At 37.7% G+C, this 26,851-nt stretch overlaps 1 protein-coding gene across 1 annotated transcript in view; it reads left to right on the top strand.

Annotated features, from left to right (window-relative positions):
• Window positions 1-961: 961 nt before the first annotated feature.
• Ogre (optic ganglion reduced) overlaps window positions 962-26,851 on the top strand; it is a 31,307-nt gene continuing 5,417 nt past the window's right edge. Inside the window, exons 1-3 of the mRNA XM_076805109.1 lie at window positions 962-2,585; window positions 8,556-8,663; window positions 21,896-22,051. Coding sequence (XP_076661224.1) covers window positions 2,337-2,585; window positions 8,556-8,663; window positions 21,896-22,051 — 513 coding nt within the window. The 5' untranslated portion in view covers window positions 962-2,336. The remainder of the gene's footprint in view (window positions 2,586-8,555; window positions 8,664-21,895; window positions 22,052-26,851) is intronic.

Raw genomic sequence — 26,851 nt, 5'->3', positions numbered from 1 at the left:
CTAAGTTATATTAATTCATTTGTATTCTGGATTGTAATATGTCGAGTCTATAATACATTTCTGTTTGAAGATACATCAGAAAACCTGAGAAACTTTATAAAGCTACGTTGTAGAGGACAAAAAGATAAATTGATGCTGCAGGTTTCTTGTATTTTAAAGCACTTAGGTTCGTTCACAAGACAATTCGCTGTTTCCCAGAACTGCAATCAAATGAAATTGGATCTCGTTGTTCTGCGAAAGTGAAATCTGACTTTTGCATCATATACTGTACATCTAAATAAAAATACACAATTTTAGTGTAATTTTTATTAACAAAGATAGTTCTTCTACCTTCGAGGTAAATATGTTTTTGCTGAATTGCAAATTTGTTACACTATTAACATGCCCAATTATGTAGAATTTCACACAGTAAAAGATTGATCAAAACGCAATGAATAAATCATTTATTTATTTTTTAACTACCAACAACTGTTCAGATATATTTATTCTATCTTAGAATAAACAAACGAATGGACGAATTTGTTATTTCATTAGTAGAGAGAAATTGTATTTATTTATTTTTTTCTTTATTAGTTAAGTGGATACAACCCCTAAGAAACAGAAGCTACAAGTCCGAAATCCTTTCTAAATAAGAAACAGCATGTAGCGAACGGAGATTGTCCGATGTCCCCAGGAAATCTGTAAAATCGAGCTTCGATTTTCCCTGAAAGAAGTCGCTGAAAAACGCCAGCTAGAGGGAGACCGAGCGCAGTGCACGGTAGCCGGAGCGGATCGGTCTGCGGCAGGAGCATGCACTATGGAAGCAGGGTATAGAGTGTACAATGCGGGCTCAAGTTTAGGGGGGAGTTTGTAGCAGCCGTCGGACCCCCACCGTTTCAGATCCCCACCTCCCGGGGCCCTCTCCTACTCGTTTCTACTCCACAGCAGTCCCCCTAGCACATCGAAAGAGTTTCCCTCTCGCCCCCCGACTGAACAACAAGCCACTGACTTCTCGTCAGTCGACGTTGAAGAGACTGCTACGCACGTACCGCATAGGTGTATATTGCCGACACCGGATTCGTAAACCGTTCGTTCCCTACGATCCTACCTGCGCGCGATACAATCCAGAAAGACCTAACCGAGAAAAAGAGTGCCGCGGCCGACCGGAACACGGGGTGAAACGATCCGAGTAGGGAGACAGAAGGAAGGAAGGAAGAAGAAGAAGAAGAATACGAGTAAAAGGAAAGCAAGCGGTAGGAGAAGGAGGGAAGAAAAAGAGAAAGAAAGAGGGAGAGGTTAAGAACGCCACCGAGAGACAACACCAAGGTAGAAAGGAGAGACGTTGTTACACAATTTCGCGTCAGGCCCGTGCGTTTCCTGACGACTACGATCGTTTTCGGCCCGACGGCTGCGATCATCGACAAGGATTGACAGTGAGTGCCGTGTCTCCGACACGAAACGATCGGCGCGGCACAGCACCTCAGCACGACGACACGTTCGCTGGCGGTTTGAAAGGTCGAGAGGGAAAACAGAGAATCACATGTAGCGTACGCTCGAGTAGGATCACGTGGAAAAAAGGACACGCTGTAGGCACCGCCAGGTGGACCGGCATTTGTTTACGGCGTCCGAACGTGTTCCGCGCCGTATATTTGTACGATCGATCGTCGAGAGAGAGAGGGAGAGAGAGTGTGTGTGCGTGTTCGCATGCGTGTGTGTGAGAGAGAAAGAAAGAGAGGAAGAGAGTAGAAAAGAGAGTGAGAAAGATGTTGTGATACGCGTGTTTTGTCAATGACGACTGTTGGCTGCGTTCAATTCCTCGGTCGCAACAGACTAAACTAGAAAGATCTCGTTGGGAACGTGGTTCGGTGACCGATCTGCAGAGCGCTTGTCGAGCGAGCGAGACCGAGCGACCACCATTCGAGGAAGGAACGAGAGAGGCTCCGTGTAACTGTGACCCGGTAGGAGGAGGAGGAAGAAAAGGAGGAGCGGTAGTAGGGCAGAAGAAAGAAGTAAGAAGGACGAAAGGCCGAAGGAGAAGGAGAAACTGGAGAAAAGGAAAAGAGGGAGGCAACGCCGCGTGGACACAGCCGTACGATCCGTGTGTCCGTTTCGTTTGGATTCGTTTCGTTTTACTGCTTTTCGTTGGCGGCCCCGCGGTAGATGAGAGGTCCTGCGGTAGTTGTTGCTGTTGTTTGTACAGTTCCCCCTTTGTTGTTCCCGTGATATACACTCGAGGCCCGGTGATCGTCGCGGGTGATCGTTCACGACCGGGACGCGACGGAAACGAACAGACAAATTTCTCGAGCCTCGAATTGAAAACGGGGACCGACCGCCACCGGTCGCGCCGCTGAACAATCATGTACAAGCTACTAGGGGGTCTCGCGCATTACCTGAAATGGCAGGAGATCACGACCGACTCGATGGTGTTTCGGTTGCACAACCATTTCACCACGGTGCTACTTTTCACGTGTTCGATGGTGATCACCGCCACCCAATACGTCGGTAATCCGATCTCCTGTATCGTTCAGGGTTTACCCACGCACCCTATCAACACATTTTGCTGGATCACGTCTACGTTCACCATGCCAGACGCGTTCAATCGACAGGTGGGTAATCGACTGTAATTTCAAATTTAGTCTCGCGCGGCTCGATCATCGCTTTTCGAGCCACCTGTTGACCCATCTCGCCGCAAGTGTTCTAAGCTGATTAAATCTAGCTTCCGTGCTCGTCAAGTTCATCGAATCGCAAGCCACGCCGGGACTTTGTCTCGTTTGTTAACGCGGCTTGCTGACAACATCACTACACGTGTGTCACGTTCACGATCACGCATTTTTCGTAAAGACAAGTCGGGTCCAGTTTCGTTTCCGTTGTTATTTCATTTCATAACACGTGGCGTAATACGGAATCTCGAACATTTTTTTGATAAAATATCGATCTTTTTTTTTTATCGATTACATCCTTTTTTTATTGAATATGTCCTTGATTACCGGACGCCCTTGATAGGATTTTTCGTGGTTCTGCCACGCCAAGATAGAGTTTGAAATATTAATTTTTTTTTGTTGGAGTATATTTACTTATCGAATGCCTATCAATGGGTATATTTCGTGATTAGAATTTTATGCATTTATATAGAAAAATTAAAAGAATTTGAAAGCATTAACATATTATCTTCAACTCACCAAAATCATTAAAGGAAGAATCAAATATTTAGCTGGCTTCTGTTCGTTACAATTGATCAAGGATACTTTTATTTTGTATAAATATCCATTGCCTATTTATCATTCTGCTATATCAAAATAGAGTTTAAGAATCTTAATTTCTTTTTATTGAAGAAGCTTAACTTACCACATATTTACATTAATTTATTTTATATACTATCATTTTAATAATTGATCTTTTCATGAGACATTATTTTTGATCATGTATTATTAAGGATTGTTTTTTTTTAGTCTGAGAGGTAAGTCAAGTAAGGCTTGATCTTTCCAATTTTGTTCTGCAAAAGCTAAACATCATTTTCTATAATTTGGTACATAAATTCATACATGTTTTGGAAGAGTTTATGCATTTTCATATTTCATTTGGTAAAATTTTATAGACTGAAACGTATACCGCTTACTATGGTTACATTCTTTCTAAACATCAAATTCCAGTTACAATCTATTGTTTTGTACGTTTAATTTACTAATGCAACAAGAGCAGATTTTTAAAACATTCTGAGGTGTATGATAAATGATACACAGACCATTTGCATAGCATTTTAATTGTTGTAACCTCTATATAAAAGTTCTAGTTATTAGAAACAGAGATAAGAAGAATAACTAAACGACGGTTTTTTTCCAACTAAAATTAATCTCAATGATGACACTATTTATAAAATGACCTAAGGTCACCGATACAAGGTTCAGATAAGTGGTAATGAAATATCATTTCCACGAGGTTAATTACAGCTACTCTACAGATACTGACAAAATCTTAATCCTTATTATAAAATTATGGAAATATTGTAGATTTATCAAAATAACGGGAATAACAAAATTTGTATACATATTTAAAAATTTTGTTTGTTTCCGAACAATTTAAAAATCTCTATAAACACTTCAAAAGATTGTTAGGCTAGTTTTCGATCGTCCATGTCATCATCAAAAAATTTGCACTCTAATTACGTGTTTCCTTGCAAATACGGATTCACGCTCGTTTATTTTTGCGTCAGCATACGTGACAACATCGTGCAGCGCTCAACACGTTCTTCTGCGAGATTTTATCTCTTTGATTTTGAAGAACTCGATTAGCGCCGGATTTGTTGGAAAAAAAAATAACGAAGAAATCTTCTTAGCACAACGGAACAATTAATTCTGTATGATAGACAGTACAAGACAGCACTATTTGCATATTGCATATTATTACAATGTACATATAACTCGACGTACCAATATTAGTGGTACAATTCGTTTTCATTCCTTGGCATTTCTTAATTGTAAACTTGCAATAGTAGAAGTAATAATTTAGGAATGCTCAATTATAAAAAATTTCATTATATTGCTTTAACGTTTTATAATGTATTCACATTCGATATTAAACGATCATCTGTTCTATAAGGATATATATAACTGTAATAACTGTTAATACTTGTTGATTAGAGAAGTGTAATGTGAAGATACTATAGGGCAAACTATTGAAGGAATTTGCTTCAGTTGGCTGGATACCCTTTCATATCTCAACGAATATGATTATATTGGGTGTTTACATCCCCACTTTAGGTTGTGGACTATAATTGAGGTCTATAAATGAGGTCATCCCAACACCGCTTTTGCAGACGTCGATTGAATATATTTTCCATGCAAGTCCATTCTCTGAGAGTTTATCTGTAAAATTGAAGGATGTAACTACATTTTAAAATACAGCTGAGCTGTTAGCGCAGGTGATAAGCTGTTTGCAGTATCGGTACACGTAGAAACCTAAATGTTGAGTTTAGATTTTACAGATAAAATATCGTTTACACTTGAAAAGTAGGTAAAGCTGGGAAAGGAGAGTATTATAATTTATTTTGTTATTTGGATTAATTAACTTGATAAAAAAAAATGGAATGGAGAACTGTAGATTTAATGACAATAACTTACGACCTTAACACTAAAAATAGAAAAATTATTAAATTTTATATTTTTGTTACAACGTCTAATTTTGTTATTATTCTATTGGTATACGACTTTTATTAATTTCTAATCAATGCACCATAATATTCTCCTGTGGAACGAATGACTGCAGGAAACAGGAGTCACGAATAAATAAAAATTACAATTATTTTATAATTCTCCTTTCTAAAAATTGGAACTTTTACATAATTATCTGATGTTTTAATATTATGATATTCTTATAAATATTTTCGCAAGTGAAATTAAAAATTGAACTGTGTGTTCTTGTATTTATAAAATCTATATGACACGAGGTTATCAACAATTTAAATGGCATGATTTTCTATTTGAACTTTGTTTTCCCATAATCATGTTTTTAGCACTTATGCTATCCTTGTCACTATTTCTTTATTGTATCAAATTGATTATCCAACTAATTTCGTATATCTTACCATGCAAGCAAGAATCTCATCTGCATGAGAATGTGAGAGAAAAATATTATGTAACGCAATGAAAAGAAAGCTACATTCTTATTGACTTAGATTTTATCTTACTTGATAACGGACCCCAGTACGACTAGTATGTTCAATAGATTATTTTAGTTCATGGTGAACAAATGATTTTATGTCTTAATTTACATAATTCTATATTCTAATAATTTAACAAACAAATTCGTTACTCTATAATTCTATCTTCAGCATCGATGCCGATATTATCTCAACCAGTAAATACTTCGTGTTATTTTACATCGTGTATAAACATAACATATTTTATTTATTGTAGTGAAAATGCTTAAAAATGATACTTTATTTGAAAAATTTTAACAAAACAAATTTATTTTGCAAATATTATAGTTTGTATATTATGGTACTATTTATTTTCTAAATCTATTTTCATTTTAACTTATTGAGGTAATTATAATTAAAATGTTTGTGGTTATTAATAGACTGCATATTTTATACGTTTATGACGAATGAGTAGATCAAATTCAGATCAGTAAGTACATTTAAAGAAATTGAACATGCTGTTTTATCATATTTAACTCATTAAAGTTATTAAAAAAGAAATAAATCTAGCTTCAATTAATCTACCTTGCAATTAATGCAGACATTTTTAATTTTGCATTAAAGTTCACAATCTAGTTATTAAAATAAAAATACTTCATTTGTTGAAATTTCGTCTCATATTTAATATATTGTATGCAAGCTATACAGCACCCAATATTTTAGAAAGTTATCATTCCGTTGATCTTACCCAGCTATTTTCCACGGCATCTTAGAAGAACATTTCGTCCATAGAACAATACTCTGTTAATTTGTATTGAGTGCATGCAAACTGAGGTGTAAATTCAATTCTCCAAAGACTAAACGTCTTAGCTGTGTACGTAACCGTTTATGTATTTCCAATGCACTTTGTGAAATCTAATACTTTTGTCTGTCATAAATAATTTCTATGAAATATACATAGACAATAGACAAAATTAGTTTATAAATGTTAACGCGTTTAAAGCATCTCGTAACTCAAGTTTGTTATTAAAATGTGAAGGTCTAATAGGGTTAGGTACTACATACACCGAACGAGTCACTTAACATGAAACTACCTCAGCTATTTATGATTATATGAAAAAAAACTTCTCAGCACATAGTCACACCATTGTAAGGCTTTATGCCACGATAGAGAAAATTTGTTGAAGGCGATTTTTTACGGCCACGTATTTTCAATGGTGTGAACTCAAAACCAATAAAACGAAAAATTCCAAAATGGTTGGGAAACATGTTCATTATCATCAAATAAGTCCTTCAAAATAATGCAGCTTCGTCTGAGAAAATTTTTTACATGACCACAAACATATTTTTATTTTTCATTTTAGGTTATTGATCTTTTATGTTTCACATTTATTTGGTTTCTTAACAATTCTAATGAGTTGAAAATAGTACAGCAGTACAATCATTTACAGTACAATGTTAAAATAATAGAATCATTATCACAGAAAATAAACATTTCTTTATCTTTAATGTTATACATTTATGACAACAATTGGTAGATACAATTTAAAATAGTGAAAAAATCAAGACAATTTAGAAACATTGGTATATTGTTCTCAACCTGATAAAATAATAAAGAAAGAAGTTGATGCACAAAATTTTATTTGTACAGAAAGGTCCACAGTTCAGATACAATATATAGTGACTCTCTCTTTAAGAAGTGGGCCAAACGACTTGGATTTTTTGTGAAGTCAAAAAAATTAGTTTACAACACCATGAGAAAAAGAAGTTTTGAAAAAACTACAATTGCTCGGAATGGTGGAGAAAATACTAAAAGTACTTGTAAAGAGTGTTCCAATACTTTCGCGACCCACTGTACCTACTTTTTGTATACAGACTTGTTAATCAGCCCACTGATTGCACTACAATTTTAACGTATTGTTTAAAGTTTAAGAAAACATCCATATTTTTCTCAATTCAACCTAACCGTGCATTGTATGATAAAGACAATTGCTTAGATTACATTTGCGAACGGACCAATCGATTACAATGGAAAAATCGAGTTTTCTGGTGCACGATGTTTGCCAAAAATTCATATGCAAGTGCAGAACATTTTCTTTCCCGTTAGTTAGTGAACTAATACTTCTTACTTCTCAAAAAAATTCGAGTCGATTGACCTAATATTTAAGAAGTTGTATTTTTAGGGTCAGTCTCATGTAGACGGAATAAAAACCAATTTTTTAAGAGTATATAACCTTAAAAGTACTTTCCCCAAATTTTATATTTCAACTCATTGAAATGACAAAATTATGACAATTTCAGGAGAACAATTGTAGTCAGTAGAAAACTTTAAACGCGTTTTTCTCGAAACGTAATGTTTGCACCTGGCGCAGATAAAGTCTCAAAAACTACATAACCAATAGCTTTGAAATTTTGACAAGTTATTCCGCACACTACCAGCTCTCATCGGTACCAAAATTACATTTTTTACGTTGAATGTATCATACTCATTTTATTAAAAAATCACTGAGAAACAGAATGGAATTTCGGAGTATGCAATTTACATATTCGACATGAATAAGAAGTGTCCTGATTATGATTTTGTTACATGAGAAACAACATTACTATATTCTTAATTTTTCCTAATCTTTTATTGTCTTATATTTCACTCAGCCAATTTCTTCATAAATGCATAAAAACATGTGTTTATTGTGGGTGACATAGAGCCAAGAAACAAGTAGTTAAAACTAAAAAATTGTTCTGTATGACAAACGAGTAGCTAAATCAATTTTAAGAAATTATAATGTGAGATCTACCAATACTTTGAAAAAAATTCATGAAAATTATTTTGAACGTTCCCAAGCCAGTGATTTCGAGAAACCCTCCCATTTAGTTCTCGTAGGATTGCTCGAGTGCATCTGCATCGCTTCGTGATTAATTATATTATGCTGATTTGTTGTAGGTTGGCGTGGAAGTCGCGCATCCAGGAGTGGCGAACGATTTCGGTGATGTCGACGCGAGGAAATACTACACTTACTACCAGTGGGTGTGCTTTGTGTTGTTCTTCCAGGTAAGGGCTGGTTTATCGGTAATCTTGCACGCGCGACAGATAAACCTGGGACAGCTGCGTTTTTGCTTTCGGTTTTGTTTTACCGGCTGCCCATTCTCACCTTTCGTATTGAATATCCGAGGCTGGTTCGAGGAGCGATTGTACCACCTCGTAAGACCGGCACACTCTGTACACTCCTTCATAGAACACGCTTGAGTCCTCGATTCTTGTCATTTTTGTCCGAATAGTTCGATTTTATTGTCTAGAACAGTAATGAGCAACTGGCGCGGGTACACTTGGCCCTGCAACGTACCGCCTGTTCGCGGGCGTTGGGTACAAAAATCATAACTTCTAAACCATTCAATTTTCGCCATAAGTATCTCAATACTTTTTCAAAGAGAACACAAAGACAATTTACATAAAAAAATTGTATGACATTGTATTCATAACAAAAACTGTAGTCACCATTATTTTTTATTGCATAAAAACTTTTGTGCAAATTTTCATTAACATGGTTTATTATTAGCTGAATATTGAGTAACTTTTGATCGAAATATTTTTTCAATATATTATCTAATAATACAAAATAATATATCAAATAAACAAAAAAATGTTTTATTGTAAATCTTTGTAAGAAATAAACAAGCAAGTAAAAATGATTTGATAGTATGTTTAAGCATTTAATATTGCGTTCGTTGCGGCCCGTACGTAGTATTATTTTAGGTTTCCACTTTTTGCACACTGCAGTCCGCAGGTTGCTCATCACTGGCCTAGAACTTCTACCTGGGCTTGAAATAAACAATTATGTTCAGGTGTCGAATGAGATAGTTGGAAATTTTCAATCAGTAGGTGTAGACATTAATTCAGGTCGCATTTAAATCACAGGCACTCACTATGCCGAGAATGATTTCATCCACACGACTTCACCTACAATCATTTTATTGAGAATTATTGGGTCATTGCATATGAAATGTCCGATTTTCGAATGCAAATGTTATAAAGTGCTTTAATCAAGAAACACTATTATAGTTTACAGGTTTGTTGTACAGGATGACCCAAACATGTACTTTCTTGAAAGGGGTGATTGTTGAGGATATTTAAAGTAACTTTATCGTTACTTTATTACGTTACGGCTTCGTTAAGGAGTTATTAACAAAAAAAAAAAACACGCTCCAATCAGGACGCAGCTAGAGCGGACGAGTTTCGGCTCGGCCAATGACAACGCTCGGCAGGACCTGATGCCGAGCCGCAATCCGTCCGCTATAGCTGCGCTCTGATTACGGCGCAGAAAGTTCTGTTATGTATTAATTTTTGTTTACACATTTTTTAGTTTATTTTTCTGAGATCAACATTAATCCTGTTATTAGAGTCAATATAAGTAGCTAATAATTCAAATTGACTACTAATTAATGTATTAAAAGAATTTAGGTAGGACATTTGTAATCTTGTAAAGTAAGTAGTCTTTTAAATTGTGGTCTTAAAATGGTTCCTCTGAAATCCAAAAATTAACGAAGCTGTAACATTTTGAAAAAAAAGATACATTCCTGGAATCTATTTTTAATAAAAATAATGCAACACTGCGAAGCTTAAAAAAAAAGAATATTTTTGCGAAAAATGTTTGTACCTGTTATACAGTTACAGTGACCTAATAAGATCATTCGATCAAATAAATCAAACGATTAGCATTGTTGAGTTATCTTGCACAAATTAGAAAAGCAATTTTGTGGAGAACACGTTTGAAATTCGAATATATATATAAATGTATAAACTTGCATGGTCTAATATTGTAATAACATCCAATTATTTATTAATATTTAATTTAATAATGTGGTTAAATCTTCGTTTATTATTTGCAAATGTTTGTAATTTGAGGTCAAAGTTCCCTGAAAGCAGGTATCCGCCGATCACAGTAGTTCGTAGGGCAGCTGAACCGAGAAGATACAGTCACCTTTGAAAATCAATGCGACTCAGAGGTTCAGTTATTAGACGACCATGAATTTTTATACAAAATAAAATAGATATTACCTGTTTTAATAATTTTAATAGATTGAAAATAATATAACAGTTTCTTTAGAATCTTTTTATGTTTTTACTGATTTATATTTTACTTACACATTTTTGTCATAAATGCGTAAAACCCGCAATCTACTTATAATCTACCGTATTAGATAACGAGTAGGCTGTAAATGTTTACATAGTTTTTCAATTTTGTAAACAAAATTGACAAAAGTAGAGTCAAATAAAATCACACTTTGTATGGTAATAGGATTAGCAGAACAAAAATGAATATAGATTTTATTCAATTCTATTCAACCTTGAATTTACTATTGCATATTTTTAAAAGTCGTTTTACCACCAATTTTTGGGTATTTTTTTCAGGAGAACTATCCAACTTTTTGCATTAGGATTTTACACGCATATTTTTGGGCATTTAAAGTACATGAGTGACATTTTTTTAAAGTATAAATAATCAAATTGACGCGAGTCATATATTTTTTTATAGAGTACATTTTAAAAAGCATGTGTTGACTTTTGTCATGGTTCCGGTTCTTCTGCTGATCGAAAACAAAAAATGAGTAATCCGTAATCCAGGACTACAAAAATTTATGTATAATTCGCGCAGTGCCGTCTTGAACCTTCTATACTTACGATAGCGGACTGAGTTTCTGGCATTCGGTGATTTTTGATGATGACTGTACGCTTCTCGGTTGAGCTGCCCTACGAATGTCTGCGATCGGCGGATTGTCTGTTTCTAGGGAGCTCTCTGGTCTCAAGTGATCAATTTTTATAACTAAAAACAAAGACACAACTGTAATTTTATTATTTTTGATCTTTTAATTGTGTTGATATACACATAATTGTGTAAATAATTATGTAATGTAAGATAAATACTATACATAATTGTGTAATGTAAGATAAATAAAATTGACACATGACAAAAATTTTGCCATAATTAGTGTAAATACGGTATAGTTTACACCAACGTGGATATTATGACACAATAAAGTGTAAAAATTATTTGTTGAATTCAGGACAATATGTTAGATTGTCGCCTATGCGAATAGCAAACACAAAAGGACGAGTTAACTCGTGATCCCCAGTTAAAAGGTTAAATTTTAGTTATGAATCTCGCATTATTATTGTCACTTGTTATTATTGTCGTAAAAATAATAATTTTTGATCTTTGTGACTGATTCAAATACTTTCATATATAACTGTAACAGCTCGCAAGTTTATGTTCATTGGGCGTTCACCTTCTAACCTTCGTTTTTTAAGGATACAATTACGTTCGCAATTAATTACACGATACATCCGGTACATTCTTGAGAGGTAACATGCTGGAGTGCGAACAATCGCTAAGCTTTAGCTAGCAAGAAGGAAACTTTCACCTAAAAATTTAAGCGTTTATTAGCTTTTCATAAGGAATTTGTTGACTGATTAAACGTAGCCGATTGTGATTAAAACTTATTAGTCACTTCGATGCAAGTCTATTTTTGCAATTTTTAATTATTACTGAATTTATAGTCAAATTAATAGTTATATTTTAATAGTTATTACTTATGCATAATATGTAAGTAATTAATAAGTATAGAATTATTTATTATTATTATTTATTTATTTGAGCCTCGAGGCTATGCAATGGACTTGGTTTACAAGTTCCTAATTATTACAATTTATAGAATTCACGAAAATAACATTTTTTAATATTAAAATAGTAAATTTTTGTGTAACACTACAGTTTGTATACTTTGTTATTAAACGGTTTTATACGAAACGACGAAGTTCCTGTTTAGAAACTATAGATAATTATTTTGGACTGGTTGAAAACAAATGTCTAGCAAAAATTGTAAAGAAATTGTGTATTTAAAGTTTTATTTTATGGTGAATAGTTGGAAACTGTTGCATTCACAAAATCGAAGTAAGTTTAAGAGTGGAGTACACAAAAAATTCCACTAAAATAGAAACTTCGTGATTGGGTAACTTTCATCTCCAGCTTATAGTTTATAGCTGGTACTGTAGGTCCATAAAGTTTTAAAGATGTTTACGCTATGCATTCATTTCTCATTGCAGCTATACTGTTTTGCTAAAAATGATAAAATTATTGAAAATTTTTCTGCTATCTATTTTCCGTGTTTTCGTGAATATTTTATGCGTTTTGGTAAATATTTCAGTTTAATATTGATTTTTTAAATAATTTATTATGAGTAGTATAATCACAGGTGTAATTGTGGTACGCTTTGCGAAATCTAGAAGCAAAACCACTATCGTGTGAACGGAAATTGGAATAGTAATGGCCCGATAACGCGTACTTACCCACATTGAAAGGAGAATTCTTGCTTAACAAGTTTAAAAATCAATTCCTTTTGTTTGCGGCTGAGTTCGTAAAAGTAACGAAGTTATAGCTCATTCGGTACGATAGTCCGAAATGTCTCAAACGTATGTGAGGTTTGTTGCCAATTTAGAAAAATATGTAAGTGGATCTTCTTGAAATTTTAACAAAAGTTTGAGCACAATCGTTTACTGTCTACTTCGAAAACATTTTCACTTGTGGTTCTAAGCAGATTAAAATCGACTCTTATTTGGTCGTTGCAATGTATGATGGAAGCTTTGACGGAAACAATGAATATTGTGGTTGTAAATTAGGGGATGAAAGAAAGTTTAAACTACATGGGTTTTCAATTTTTGGTAATATTCGACTCATGCGAGGCATCTCCGCAATACTATACGACAGTGATGGACACGGTAGGGGCCCCTCAAACGCCCGCTTCTCCCACCAATCTCTCTTTCATGCTGCATGCAATTTCGTCGCGTTCGCTGGTGTCTCGTGCAGAAATCAAAGTAAATAAATTCACAAACATTTGCAATTTGCTGATTTTGGAATAAAATTTACGTTCCTCCAGAGCTTTGCTTTAATAATTACAGTTACCGATGACGACACAAAATGTTCAGAGTGTTGCGTTTAAATATTTTGCATTGTAATAATATTAAAAACTAGTACGCATTTGTCGACATTTCTTTTCATTCGTGTGAACACACTGATTTTTTATCTGTCATCTACATCCTTAATTACTTGGAAGATAAAGATCTCAAGCACACTTTTAAGGTGGTATTCAATTTTTTGCAAAAAAAAGTTCAACAAAGAATTACTAACGAACTACAAAGTAACTGTAAAGTACAACAGAGAATTAAGAATTGTTTTGAAGAATTATTTTGGGGAGCAGTAAAACAAATTTGTTATACTTTTTCAACCAATAAATTACAAAATTTAGTTGCGAGTATACCAAAAATACTACAAGTCGCAATAGACAGCGACGATGGTCCTACAGAGTATTAAAACTAATACAATATTTGAATATAAAAATGTGGAATTAAACTTGCTTTAAATAACTAACTTAACTATTAGTTTTCTATCCATTTTTGAAGTTCTTTGGTTTTCATTATTTTGTAAGATGATATTCAAAAAATATTAATTACCGTTTTATAATAAAATTCAGTTTCTACGAGTCGTGGAAATTATCGTATGTATTACATTTTCAACTTTCTTTTGTCCGCCACTGTACAACAACGTAGACTACTTGCTATTTTCGACAATGAGAAAAGTCTGTTGAGGTTGCAGTTTAAAAATTGCCGCCTGCAAAAAGGAAAAATACATTCGATAGAATATTTTCGAAGATGGGAGAGATTTATTTTACGGTCTCAAAATTATAAATTAAAATTTTAAATTAATTTTTTAACCGTAAATATCTTGATACTACATTAACATTTACTTTACTGATGAAACGGGAAGAAAAATATATATTGACTTTTTATAAATTCTTTGTACATAAACTTATAACGATACTGGAGGATCGGAAATAGTATTATTATAGTATTAAATTTGACGCCAGATGGCGTCTTCGGTAACCGAAAGCAGTATTCAATTTGGCGCTAGATGGCGTCATCTGTAGATAAGTTGTTATGAATTTTAAAAACATTTTCTAAGTTGGTATGCAGGATAGCTAAAAAACTGATCGACTGATTACTTTTAAAGAAAATTTTGATTAACAAAATTTAGTTAGTGAAAACATTCGACTCATTATAAATGTGTCCAAGCAACATATTAAAAATCTCAGGTTTGTTTTTCGTATCCAGAGATAGGTACAATTCTAATCAGATAATTTAAACAAGATCATTTTTTAAATTTACATGACTATGGTAAATGCTGCACTGCACTTCAACGACAACTCTCATATCGAAAATGTTGACATGACAGTAACATTTCAATAAATAAATAAACAAATGTAACCATAAAAGTTCTTCTTGTAATTAAGGGCACAAGAGTTTGTTAAGGAGTTATTAACGATAAACACGGACCAATCAGAGCGCGGCTACAGCCGACGGATTTCACCTCGACGACAGGTCCTGCCGAGCGTAGCGTTGACATTGGCATAGCCGGAATCTGTTCGCCGTAGCCTCGCTCTGGTTGGTACGTGGTTTTCGTTAATAACTCCTTAACGAAGCCGCGGAAAACATTTTCGCAAAGGAAAAAGTCATTTCAAATGACCTCAGAAATCATCCCTTTCAAGGAAGTACAACATGTTTGGGAACACCCTGTATATAACGCCGATTAAACAGCGTTTTCATGCTTTTAGCTATTTATTACAGTAAACAAACGGTATTGTTATTAAATTTTGCGTTAGTATTTAGCGATAAGAAGCAATATTATAGGGTAATTTAGTTCCAAAAGTCCCAATAACTAAAATTTTAGAGATTGATGTATTTGAAGGAACAGGGTTATATAAGGCGGGTGCCTTAGAACAAGTGTTCAAATCAGGTGTACGTGACTGAGTCGTTTATTTACAATAAAGAGTGATGTCGCGAGAGCGTCCGGGGTGGTTCAACTAAAACCGGCGATTCGCTTAGACTCGCGGTTGAACTGTATTGCAACTTAGCAACGACCGGACTAGGCTCTAAGTCACTCGGCGGATACGCGGCTGAGTCTCGACTTCGTGACTTGGTTACGCGTCGGTAGTCTCTGCCTTATATCATCAAAAATGCTTGTCGGCTGATTGGTGGAAGTCCTTGCGGGGAACTTCCACCAAGCCGTGCATTTTGCATAACACGCCCACGTTCCACGCCTCTCGTGCGTGAGAAGGGTGAGCGTGTCGTTCTGTTAAAAATCTAATTTTGGTGATGCAGCGGGGTGTCTTCCGGGCCCGTGCTAAGTGCGGTACGTGACTGCTGGCTTACGTCAATGGGCCCAGCTTTCCCGGGTGATAGAAACCAGGCACGCGTCGCTGGGACACTCTAGGCTGGAGACCCTTAGACTACCCAAAATTTATGGCGTCCACTTGCGCTATTGAGTTCGTCGCTAGGAACTACAAGGACACATCTGTCCGCTAAGTGGCCAAAAACGTTAAAGACGTTTTCTCACAAATAGCGTCTTATGCTGTGCAAACCATAAATCTTTCTTGGTGCTGGTGCGCTGAAGATTTCTCTTCCGGCGCCCCGCTAGCCGCTACATCACCCCCTTACCAGTGCTAACGCTATCCTAACTTAATCCTAATTACCGGGTAATCTATACCTATTCTTATTGTAGCTGGCTATTTACAAAATGTACAATATATATACAACGTGGCAAGGTTGTCTCACGTTCCGACCTGCAGGTAGTCAGGAAATCTAACGCGTCTACCTGAGCGCGTGTGGACAGGTACCTGCGCGGGGGTCGGCTCGGTCGTCGGTTGCGAGTCTTTGTATCGTACGGTCTCGTCACCGTTTACCGTGTACGCGGGTTTAAGGCGGTCAATGGTTACCGTTGTGTCTTTTCCGCGCACTCGAATCTTGAAATTCTTCCCGTTACGCGAAATAACTGGGAAAGGTCCTTCGTACGCGTTTTGCAATGGGGTCCGCGTTGCGTCGGTACGAAGGTACACGTGGGAGGCGGTCGCTAGGTCTTTGTAGACAAACACTTTGTTGCCACCATGACGCGATCCCGGCACCGGGCGAACGTCGCGGAAGTGTTCGCGTAACTGCCTCACCATGCTCGCGGGGTCTTCGTTGCTCGCCGTGTTGGTAAAAAATTCGGCAGGTAGCCGAACGCTCTCGCCATAGACGAGCTCTGCCGTTGATGCCAGCAGGTCGTCCCGATACGCTGCCCTAATACCTAAAAGTACTACGGGCAACGCATCGGTCCAACGTTGCGTGCCGTGGCACTTTATGGCAGCTTTGAGCTGTCTATGGAAGCGCTCGACCATGCCGTTTGCCGCCGGATGATAGGATGCAGTTCGAATATGCTTCGCGCCTAATAAATTGCTCAGGTGTTTGAACAACTGCGATTCGAACTGCCTACCCTGGTCCGTTGTGATCCGGATGGGGGTACCGAATCTAGCCACCCATCCGGCGACAAACTCTTTCGCTACCGTTTCTGCCTCGATATTGGCGATCGGAAAGGCTTCGGGCCAACGCGTGAAGCGATCGACGCATGTGAGGCAGTATCTTTTGCCGTCTGATATCGGTAGCGGGCCCACCAAATCGAGATGGATGTGCTCGAATCTGGCGGACGGCGCTTTGAATTCTGATATCGGGCTGAAGACATGTCTACTCGTTTTAGCGCGCTGACATTCGGTACAACTGCGAGCCCAAGCGCGACAGTCGCGTTCTATCGACGGCCAAACAAATCTCTGTTTGCAGAGTTTCGCGGTGGCCTTGATACCTGGATGGGCGCAGTTATGGACAGCTGAGAACGCGTGTCGGCGAAACGGTGCTGTTACGAATGGGCGCGCGACATTCGTTGACACGTCGCAATAGACTTCGACGTCGCTGTCGATTAATTTGACGCGCTTGAGCGTTAATGAGGTGTCGGACGCGGTTAAGAACTTGTCGACTTCTTCGTCGTTTTCTTGCGAACGAGCTAATTCCGCGTAGTCTATAGTCGACGCGATGGATTCGATTCGCGATAGTGCGTCCGCCACCTCGTTATCTTTGCCGCTGATGTGCCGAATGTCAGTGGTGAACTGGCCTACGTAATCCAGATACCGAAACTGTCGAGGGGAACATTTGTCGGATCTCTGGTTGAACGCGAAAGTCAGAGGTTTATGATCGGTGTATATCGTGAACGAACGACCTTCGACCATATGTCGGAATTTCTTAACCGCTGTATATATCGCTAGAAGTTCGCGATCGTATGCGCTGTAGTTACGCTGTGCGGGCGACATGGATTTCGTGTGGAAGGCTAGTGGCCTCCACGAATTTCCTTGTCGCTGTTGCAGCGTTGCTCCGATCGCGAAATCCGACGCATCCACCATAATCGCGAGATGCGAACGACTCGATGGATGCGTTAGTAGCGTAGCGTTGGCAAGTGCATCTTTGGATGCTTGAAACGCTGTTTCCGCTTCACCTGACCATTGGATCGGGGCGTTGCCTTTCGCCGTCCGACCGCTGAGCAGGTGGTGAAGCGGTGTTTGTACAGCCGCGGCGTTAGGTATGAACCGTCTATAAAAGTTTAACATACCGAGGAACCTACGGAGCTGTTTCGCGGTCTCTGGTTTCGGAAATTCGTTTATGGCCTTTACTTTTTCAGGTAGAGGCCTCGTGCCGTTGCCGTTCACAATATACCCGAGAAACTTGACTTCGGTAGCGGCGAATACGCATTTGCTCGGGTTGACGATGACACCGTACTCGTTAAGCCGCTCGAGGAGTTGACGCAGATGTTCCATATGCTCGTCTTCATCGACTGACGCTACTAGAATATCGTCTAGATACGCATAGCAAAAATCGAAACCGCGTAAGACGGTGTCGATGAAGCGTTGAAACGTCTGCGCCGCGTTGCGCAAACCGAACGGCATGACGGTGTACTCGTACAACCCGAACGGCGTCGTTACCGCGGTCTTCGGAATATCGCGAGGGTTTACCGGTATCTGGTGGTACGCGCGGACCAGGTCTAACGTAGTAAACACTGTCTTCCCTGCTAATGTTCGCGCGAAGTCCTCGATATGTGGTATGGGATACCGGTCGGGGATCGTGCGAGCGTTTAAGGTCCTGTAATCGCCGCAGGGCCGCCATCCGTTGTCCTTCTTCTGCACCATGTGTAGGGCAGAAGCCCACTGGCTTTTAGAAGGACGGATGTGACCCCGAGATAACAGTTCCTCGAACTCTGCGCGAGCGACCTTGTACATATCGGTGGACAATCGGCGGGTCTTACAATACGCGGGGGTGCCGGGAGTCGTTACAATGTGATGTACAACATCGTGTTTGACTTGCCTAGGAGTCGCTGTGGGTCGGGTCACGTCGGGAAACTGGGCTAGCAGCTGGTGGTAGCGTGAGTTCCCCGCGATGGTCCGGATGGAGTCCGTGAAACCCACGACGGTGCGTCCCGTTGTCGTCCGCGATGTCGTCTGGTCGATCAGGCGTCGTCGCCTGAGGTCCACCAGTAGTCCGTAGCGCGTGAGGAAGTCGGCGCCAATGATGGGTTTTCCCACGTCGGCGATGATGAACCTCCACTGGAAGGCCCTCCGTAGTCCCAGGTTGAGGTCCATCACGCGGATGCCGTAGGTGCCGATCGTCGATCCGTTTGCCGCAACCATCTCGTATGACGTCTTGCTGACTCGGCCTTTGACGAGTGTGCGTGGATACACGCAAAGGTCCGAGCCAGTGTCGACGAGGTATTCGGTCTTCGTCACTTTGTCCGTGACGAAGAGGCGGCAGGTGGATGTTCCGTCACTGGCTGCCGCGGTCAGTGTCGGAGGGACTCGTTTCCCGCATACGAACACGGCTGGCGGCATTTGGTGGACTCCTTCCCAAACCTCTGGTGGTACCAGCAGACGTTCTCCGTCTTACCCGATGACCTGGACGAAGACCGACTCCGTCTGGGCGTCCTGCTTCCCTTGTGACTGCAAGGTCGGGATGTTTCGGCGACTCGAAGCTCCAGTCTCTCCAATCGGTCGATCAGGAGTTCTGCCAGGCGGTCGGACTGCGTTGGGGCCGACGTGCTGGCTACCTGGGTTGGCTGCACCTCCGCGTGGATGTGGTCGGCTATCTCGGCCAGCTTGTTTAATGGCAGGTCTGACTGAGCCGAGACGATCGCTCTGGTCACGTTGGGTAGCCTACCTGACCACAGGGTCCGCAGGAACTCGTCGCTGACTGTGGTACCTGCGAGGTTCCGCATATGGCGTAAGAATTGCGACGGGGTTCGGTCGCCTATTTCCTCCTGCTCCAGCAGCTGTCGAATCCTTTTCCCTTGGGTCGCCGACAGCCTCTTTAGTAGTTCGGACCTTAGTGTCCCGTATTTGTTGGCCTCCGGTGGGTTTATAAATATATCCTGCACCTCCAACGCGTATTTGGGTTCGAGCTGCGACAGTATATAATAAAATTTTGTCGTGTCAGCTGTAACCCCGTTTAGGGCGAACTGTGCTTCGATTTGGCGGAACCACAGCTCGGGTTGCTCAGGCCAGAAGGGTGGGATCTTGATGGCGACCTTGCTGACTTCTGGTGTCGTTGTCTCCATTTCAATAACACTGCACTACACGCACTTCGAGAGAGAAAAAAAATATGCGCGTGATTCGACTCAGTCACCCTGATCACGTCGGGGTCACCAATGAAGGAACAGGGTTATATAAGGCGGGTGCCTTAGAACAAGTGTTCAAATCAGGTGTACGTGACTGAGTCGTTTATTTACAATAAAGAGTGATGTCGCGAGAGCGTCCGGGGTGGTTCAACTAAAACCGGCGATTCGCTTAGACTCGCGGTTGAACTGTATTGCAACTTAGCAACGACCGGACTAGGCTCTAAGTCACTCGGCGGATACGCGGCTGAGTCTCGACTTCGTGACTTGGTTACGCGTCGGTAGTCTCTGCCTTATATCATCAAAAATGCTTGTCGGCTGATTGGTGGAAGTCCTTGCGGGGAACTTCCACCAAGCCGTGCATTTTGCATAACACGCCCACGTTCCACGCCTCTCGTGCGTGAGAAGGGTGAGCGTGTCGTTCTGTTAAAAATCTAATTTTGGTGATGCAGCGGGGTGTCTTCCGGGCCCGTGCTAAGTGCGGTACGTGACTGCTGGCTTACGTCAATGGGCCCAGCTTTCCCGGGTGATAGAAACCAGGCACGCGTCGCTGGGACACTCTAGGCTGGAGACCCTTAGACTACCCAAAATTTATGGCGTCCACTTGCGCTATTGAGTTCGTCGCTAGGAACTACAAGGACACATCTGTCCGCTAAGTGGCCAAAAACGTTAAAGACGTTGTCTCACAAATAGCGTCTTATGCTGTGCAAACCATAAATCTTTCTTGGTGCTGGTGCGCTGAAGATTTCTCTTCCGGCGCCCCGCTAGCCGCTACATATTTATAGTATACCAGATTGTAGGAATGTGTATAATTCAGATATAGACATTGACTGTTTGTAAGACGCTGACTTCTTCCATCTCTGACATCATTGTACTACGGTATGAAGCATTGCCCCCGGGGACAATCCAGCGCGCTCCCAGGATAAAGAGTGTTTGTTGCGCATGCTTGGTCTAGTATAAATCGACACACATGGACTACACTCTGTCCACCTTGACTATTTCCGCTGTTTGTAATAATATAAAAAAATTATACATACAAAACTTGCATGGTATAGGGGGAGAAATATTGCGATGCAAAGATTTGTTACATGGGTGAAGGCTTTTCGGACATTTCAAGGTTACCTTGATCTCTTTAAATGGAAGGATCTACCCCTTGTATCGTAAATCGATAGAGTATCAAATTCTGTGTAAAAATGTATTTACCTTCATACCTCCTAAGCCTAATAGTTAACGAGGTATTATCGAAATAATTTTCAATAGTTCGAACTCATGTCTCTCAACTTCAATATGGTATATCTCGTTAACTATTAGTTATGCAGATTTTGATACTCTATCAATTCACAATACAAAGTGTTTGTCATTCCATTTGAAGAAATCAAAGTGACCTTGAAATCTCTGAAACACTTTCATCCGTACAAAAAGTGCTTGCATCATAGTACTTCCCTCTCCATACTATGCATGTTTGGTATATATAATTTTTTTCATATTATTACAAATAACGGAAATATTCAAGGTGGTTAAAGGTATCAGGCTACCCTGTATATGACCGACGTGGCAGTCCACGTGTTAAACAATACAAGAGTTTGTAGCACACAGAGATCCCAGACATTGTCTGGACTTAACACGTGCAAGTTCTTCGAGCGAATGTTTGCGTATACTTTTTACCCATATAGTTTCAATGATTATACTGATTCGAATATGTTTACTTGAATAGGCGATAATGTGCTACGTGCCGCAGTGGCTGTGGAACATGTGGGAGGGCGGTTTGATCACCTCGTTGGTCATGGGTATGAATCACGGCCTCGATCAAGAAGAGAACATTCAGAAGAAGAAGTCCGCGTTGATGGATTATCTAATGACTCACATACAGGTAAGAGAAAAAAAGTCATACAAAATTTCAATCGAATTACAGTAAATGCTTCCAAGTATTAAATACATACATACAAGTAAAAGTGAATACTAGATTTCTTAAGCATAATCTTTTACTAGTACTAGGTTAGGGTAAATATAGTATACAATCTAAAGTTCCTAGACATCACGGAAAATTGAATTTTACCTGCCAATCTCTTTTTGCTTTTTCTGTAAATTTCATCCGTCATAAGAAAATAGTAGCCCTACATGATCTATGTCACAGCACGGACCCGAGGATTTGGCTTAGATCAAGACTATACTATTATCATTGATTATGAAAAGTAGTCATGGTATTTATAATCATTGATCAATCGTTACTAGAATAAATCAGTAATCATGATTACATTTGGTCAATTTAACATAGTATAAAAGTTAAGAGATTTTGGGAACGTCATTGTAATACATATTTTGAATCGTGGATTAAATAAGTAAATATGCTTCGAATGATATCCTGTCTGGTATCATTTTAATCAGAAAAATGACACAAATATATTGGTAAAAATTTCATAAAAAACTAATTAAAAATAAAGTTGTTTTGTCATTAAATTAATATCATTTCACAAATAAACCTAATCGCGTATTGCGCATAGCTCTGTCACATAATATCGAGGCAATCTTGCATTGAGTTGATGGATGATATATAGTGCAGCAAATTATGCGAGAGTGTTTGTAAGATTCGCTTTGTACTTGCACTTCGCGACAAAATTACAAGGTTGTTAAGTAAGTTCGTGACTTTTGTGCTGTGACTTCTTTCATCAGAATATGTCACTCTGTTATAATAACACTTTTACAAGATACTGTAACATAAAAGGAGACTATTGCTCGACAAAACAAGTCTCATTCGTGTGTTGCTCGTCGACCGCTGTAAAAAGAGAATAATTAGGCTGGGAACGCTAAATGCATCCGTCCTAATTCATTATCATTTGTTCCGGTCGCTGCAATATCCTCCGCCTAGAGGATATACCACACAGTTACATGTGTTTTAGTTCAATATCGTTCGAATTTTACTGACAAAAATAAGAAAAATTGTTACAAATGGAACGAAAGATTATCGATTCGAGTGAGACTATTTCGATTAAAAATTGTTATTTATGTCATTTTAATAAATAATTCTGTTCGAGACAAACGAATAGTTTGTCGCTTATGTTTTGAATGAATCCCGTGATGTAGATACGTAGATACGTAGTTATATAATTTTACAAAACTATCATAATGCAGTTAAAGTTTTTTAGAAGGTATGTATTTTGTTCGTAACATTTCCGATAACTACAAAGGAAGTAGAGATTCTTCTATGCAAGACCCTTTCTAACTTTCTCCAATAGATTGTTATGTTATTTGTTCTTTTGTTTCGCGAACATTGCTGGTTCCATAATGAACGGACATAAGTCGTTGTTTATTAAAAAATTAAAATTTAAAATTGCTAGTCCCAATGTTGGATAGAACAGCTGGACATTAACACATCACAGTACAATCGGCTCAATTTAAATAAGAATTAAGTAAGATTTGATTTTTTAAGTGATTTAACTAAGAATCGTCAAATGATTTTTGCAAAGAGTCGAGCGGTTAAAGAGACAATGGACACAAAAGCACGCGAGTAGTTCTTTTTCCGAAACAAACAGTAAAATAGGACAAATGATGAAAAAAAAATAGTAATATCAATTGAAAAACGCTTCAATTTAGATAGACCCGATAGATTTAATTATTATTATCGTGATTGGGGAAAAGAGAGACACGAAAGAACAGATGAATCTATAGATAAGGTGTTGTAGCGTAGATGATAATAATCTATAATGACAAAAGCGACATTTAGTCTTTTTAGAATAAAATGAATGGTAGTATCTATGTGCGCTGAAAATATCGAGAAATAGTTAATTAAATAGGTGCAATTTCAATACTATTATAAATTGCTAGAAAATAATTGTACGAAAAATTTATACAAACTATAGACAATTCAGTTATGAAAAAATTCTATTTTGAATAAATAGTTAATATTCCTCTAAAATTTTAGTGAACATTTATACAAGTCATTACACCGGAATTTTGGTAAAAGTTCACCTAACGTATTTACAGCTTTTCAGTATGCAAATAGTATATAGTATATGTAACATATAAAAAAAAGTATATAAAATAAAAAAAATTTTAAATAGATAATATATACTATTTTCATGTAATTTGTAAAAGAGAATTCCTTATAATTTTGTAGCATTGCCTTCCATTAAATAATTTGCAGGTGTAAGTAATTGTTTCTTTGCCTGAATTTTCAGAGATGTTACAGACTACAAAATTACGTAACTATGTCACGGTAATTACCAAAGTCATAGGTAACTTGTAGTTAAATTGTATTCCAATTTCAGTCGCAAAAAATATGATTATCGTTGCTGTCTCGCGTACGTAAAAAGTACCTTGAATTCTTGAATCCGATAGTCTGTTACGAAAATCAGTTACGTGTATTCAATATGAACGCCCCAATTACAGCATAATTGCAGTATAGTTGCACCATTGACAGTCTAAGATCCCGTGAATAACTGCACGTACTTCGAGGCTGGCTACGAACGAGTAGGTAGATATGTATAAAAGTTGATACGTTGCCAGATTGTTCTAATTACGTCAACGCTAAGGGTTAGATGTATTGAAAGTGATTGGCGTGTTATGGGAGCTAGGCATAAATGTGGTCGAGTCGCTCTATGCTAAATACGTCAAAGCATAATCGCCAGATCAAGACTTGTTCCCCCACTTTAATTTCCCCTTCTACCGGGCTATTCCCCACGCTTCCGCCGCGGCCCAGTCACGTGACGCGTTTCGTCTCCGTCGTGCATACTCCGGTATTGGCAGAGGAAGAGAGTAACTTTTTCCCTTCAATTCGTGCTCCCTCCCCTTATCTGGCGACACCGTTCGAAAGTACTACCTGTCTTGAATCTCAATTCTTAAGTCCTGAATCTCAAATCACTTGATGCTGCACAGTAATCTTCAACGAACAATTTAGTTCACCACCTAAATTACGTGTAAACTATTTGGTATATGAAAAAATGGTCGAAACGAAAGTCGTATAGTTTCAAAAGTAGCATACAATGTAACAATTAGTTTTTTTTTATTTTGATTTTTTATCGAGACATGATGGTCGCCTCGAATTTTTTTTATTGTAAGTGGTAAATTTTAATCTTGTGGTTGTGATAATCTCCATAAATGATTTTTAATATAAGTACGCAGATTTTTCTATATATGTCACAAAGGCCTGGATGATAAACGTCGCGGAATTATCGTAAAAGAGACAATCAGGAGCAAGTTGTTTTCACTCATACGGTAGTTCTAGTTTTAAAAACAATACAATTATTCATATAAAACTTTGTACAATGTTTTCACGTATTTTCAATTGCAAATTGAACTTTTTTTATTTCACAAATCGTTGATACTGTTAATAAATTCTAAAGAAATCTAGAGCCTAATGAAATAATTCCTTATTACCTCGTGAAGTTTTAATTATGGATACGAACTCTTGCATAGTAGGATATATTAGCATGTGATTCTTGCATAACTATATTGTGGAAAGTATGCTGGAAATATGCCAGTTTGTCAAGATACATAGGCTTCAAAAGACATTTCTTGTCAATTGCAAGGAACTTTGACAATTCATTTTATTTCAAAATTTCTTTTTTATACATTACGAACAAGAAATTTCAAACAATAGCATTAATACTTAAAATAATGTTCTTCGTGCTACAAGAAAAAATATCAAACATTGCTCTCGGTGAATTTTTAAATGTTTCTAATAATCATTATTTATTAATCTTCTACTGTTATTCGTAATGATGCAAAATCAATGTAACGGAAAGAAAAGTGGTTGCATTTGCTTTTTACTCAATGAAAAAAAGATTTTTTTTTAAATTAAATTCTTGTGCATTGAAGTTTGAAATTGTTCGTATCATGTAGAAATAATAGAACCGTTTGCAGAAGACATTGATCTTCCATAGTCGTTGCAATCCTCAAAGTAATAGAAAGATAATATGAGGTTTGAGTTTTTTAATTTCTTCATGTTTAATGCTTAGAAAATAATGCGAATTCGCTAATTATTAATGTGAGAAAAGATTCATTAAATTCTTTGATCTGGGCTAAGATGCGATGTGTGTAAGAAATTTTGTTTATACAATTATTTATTAGTGCCATCACTGTATCGACAGAATCTAAGGTAAAACTGTTTACATTTTATCGTAGCTTTGTCGTCAATAGAAGTTTGATCATTTATAATGAGAAGGCCACTTTTCACTTATGATTGTTCCTCCTACTTTTGTTACTTCCTCTGGAGATAAAGATTAAGAATTTGGAATAACTGTAATTATGATGGAGCAGTAATTAATCGCAAAGCTTTCATTGAAAACCAATAATTGGAACTTCTTTACCTTTAATAATTTCTGAAAAGATGAAGAAAACATTTACATTTAATTTAATGCTCAAATATTGACTATAAAACACTACAATTTTATTTCGATCTAAAAGAGAAAGGAAAATTATTCGTATTTATTTCGTATTTAGTAGATTCTCTTTACAAGTTTCATCGCAAGCCTGACTCGTTATTGTACAGGAAGGGGTCAAAAATATAAAATTATCGCCAAAATAACGTTATATTTATTTCTATTGTTATCCTACCTAAAATTATTTTGCTATTTCGTTGACTCACATAGAATAGTTTCACAACATTTCACAACATTGTTTCTATTAGTTCACGTAATATGAAAAGAAAGATTATAAATCATTTGTAATTTTA

The sequence above is a fragment of the Halictus rubicundus genome, chromosome 2, assembly GCF_050948215.1.
Source record: "Halictus rubicundus isolate RS-2024b chromosome 2, iyHalRubi1_principal, whole genome shotgun sequence".
NCBI lineage: Eukaryota > Metazoa > Arthropoda > Insecta > Hymenoptera > Halictidae > Halictus > Halictus rubicundus.
The sequence above is the reverse complement of the archived record's forward strand: the minus strand, read 5'-3'. Positions and strand labels throughout refer to the sequence as shown.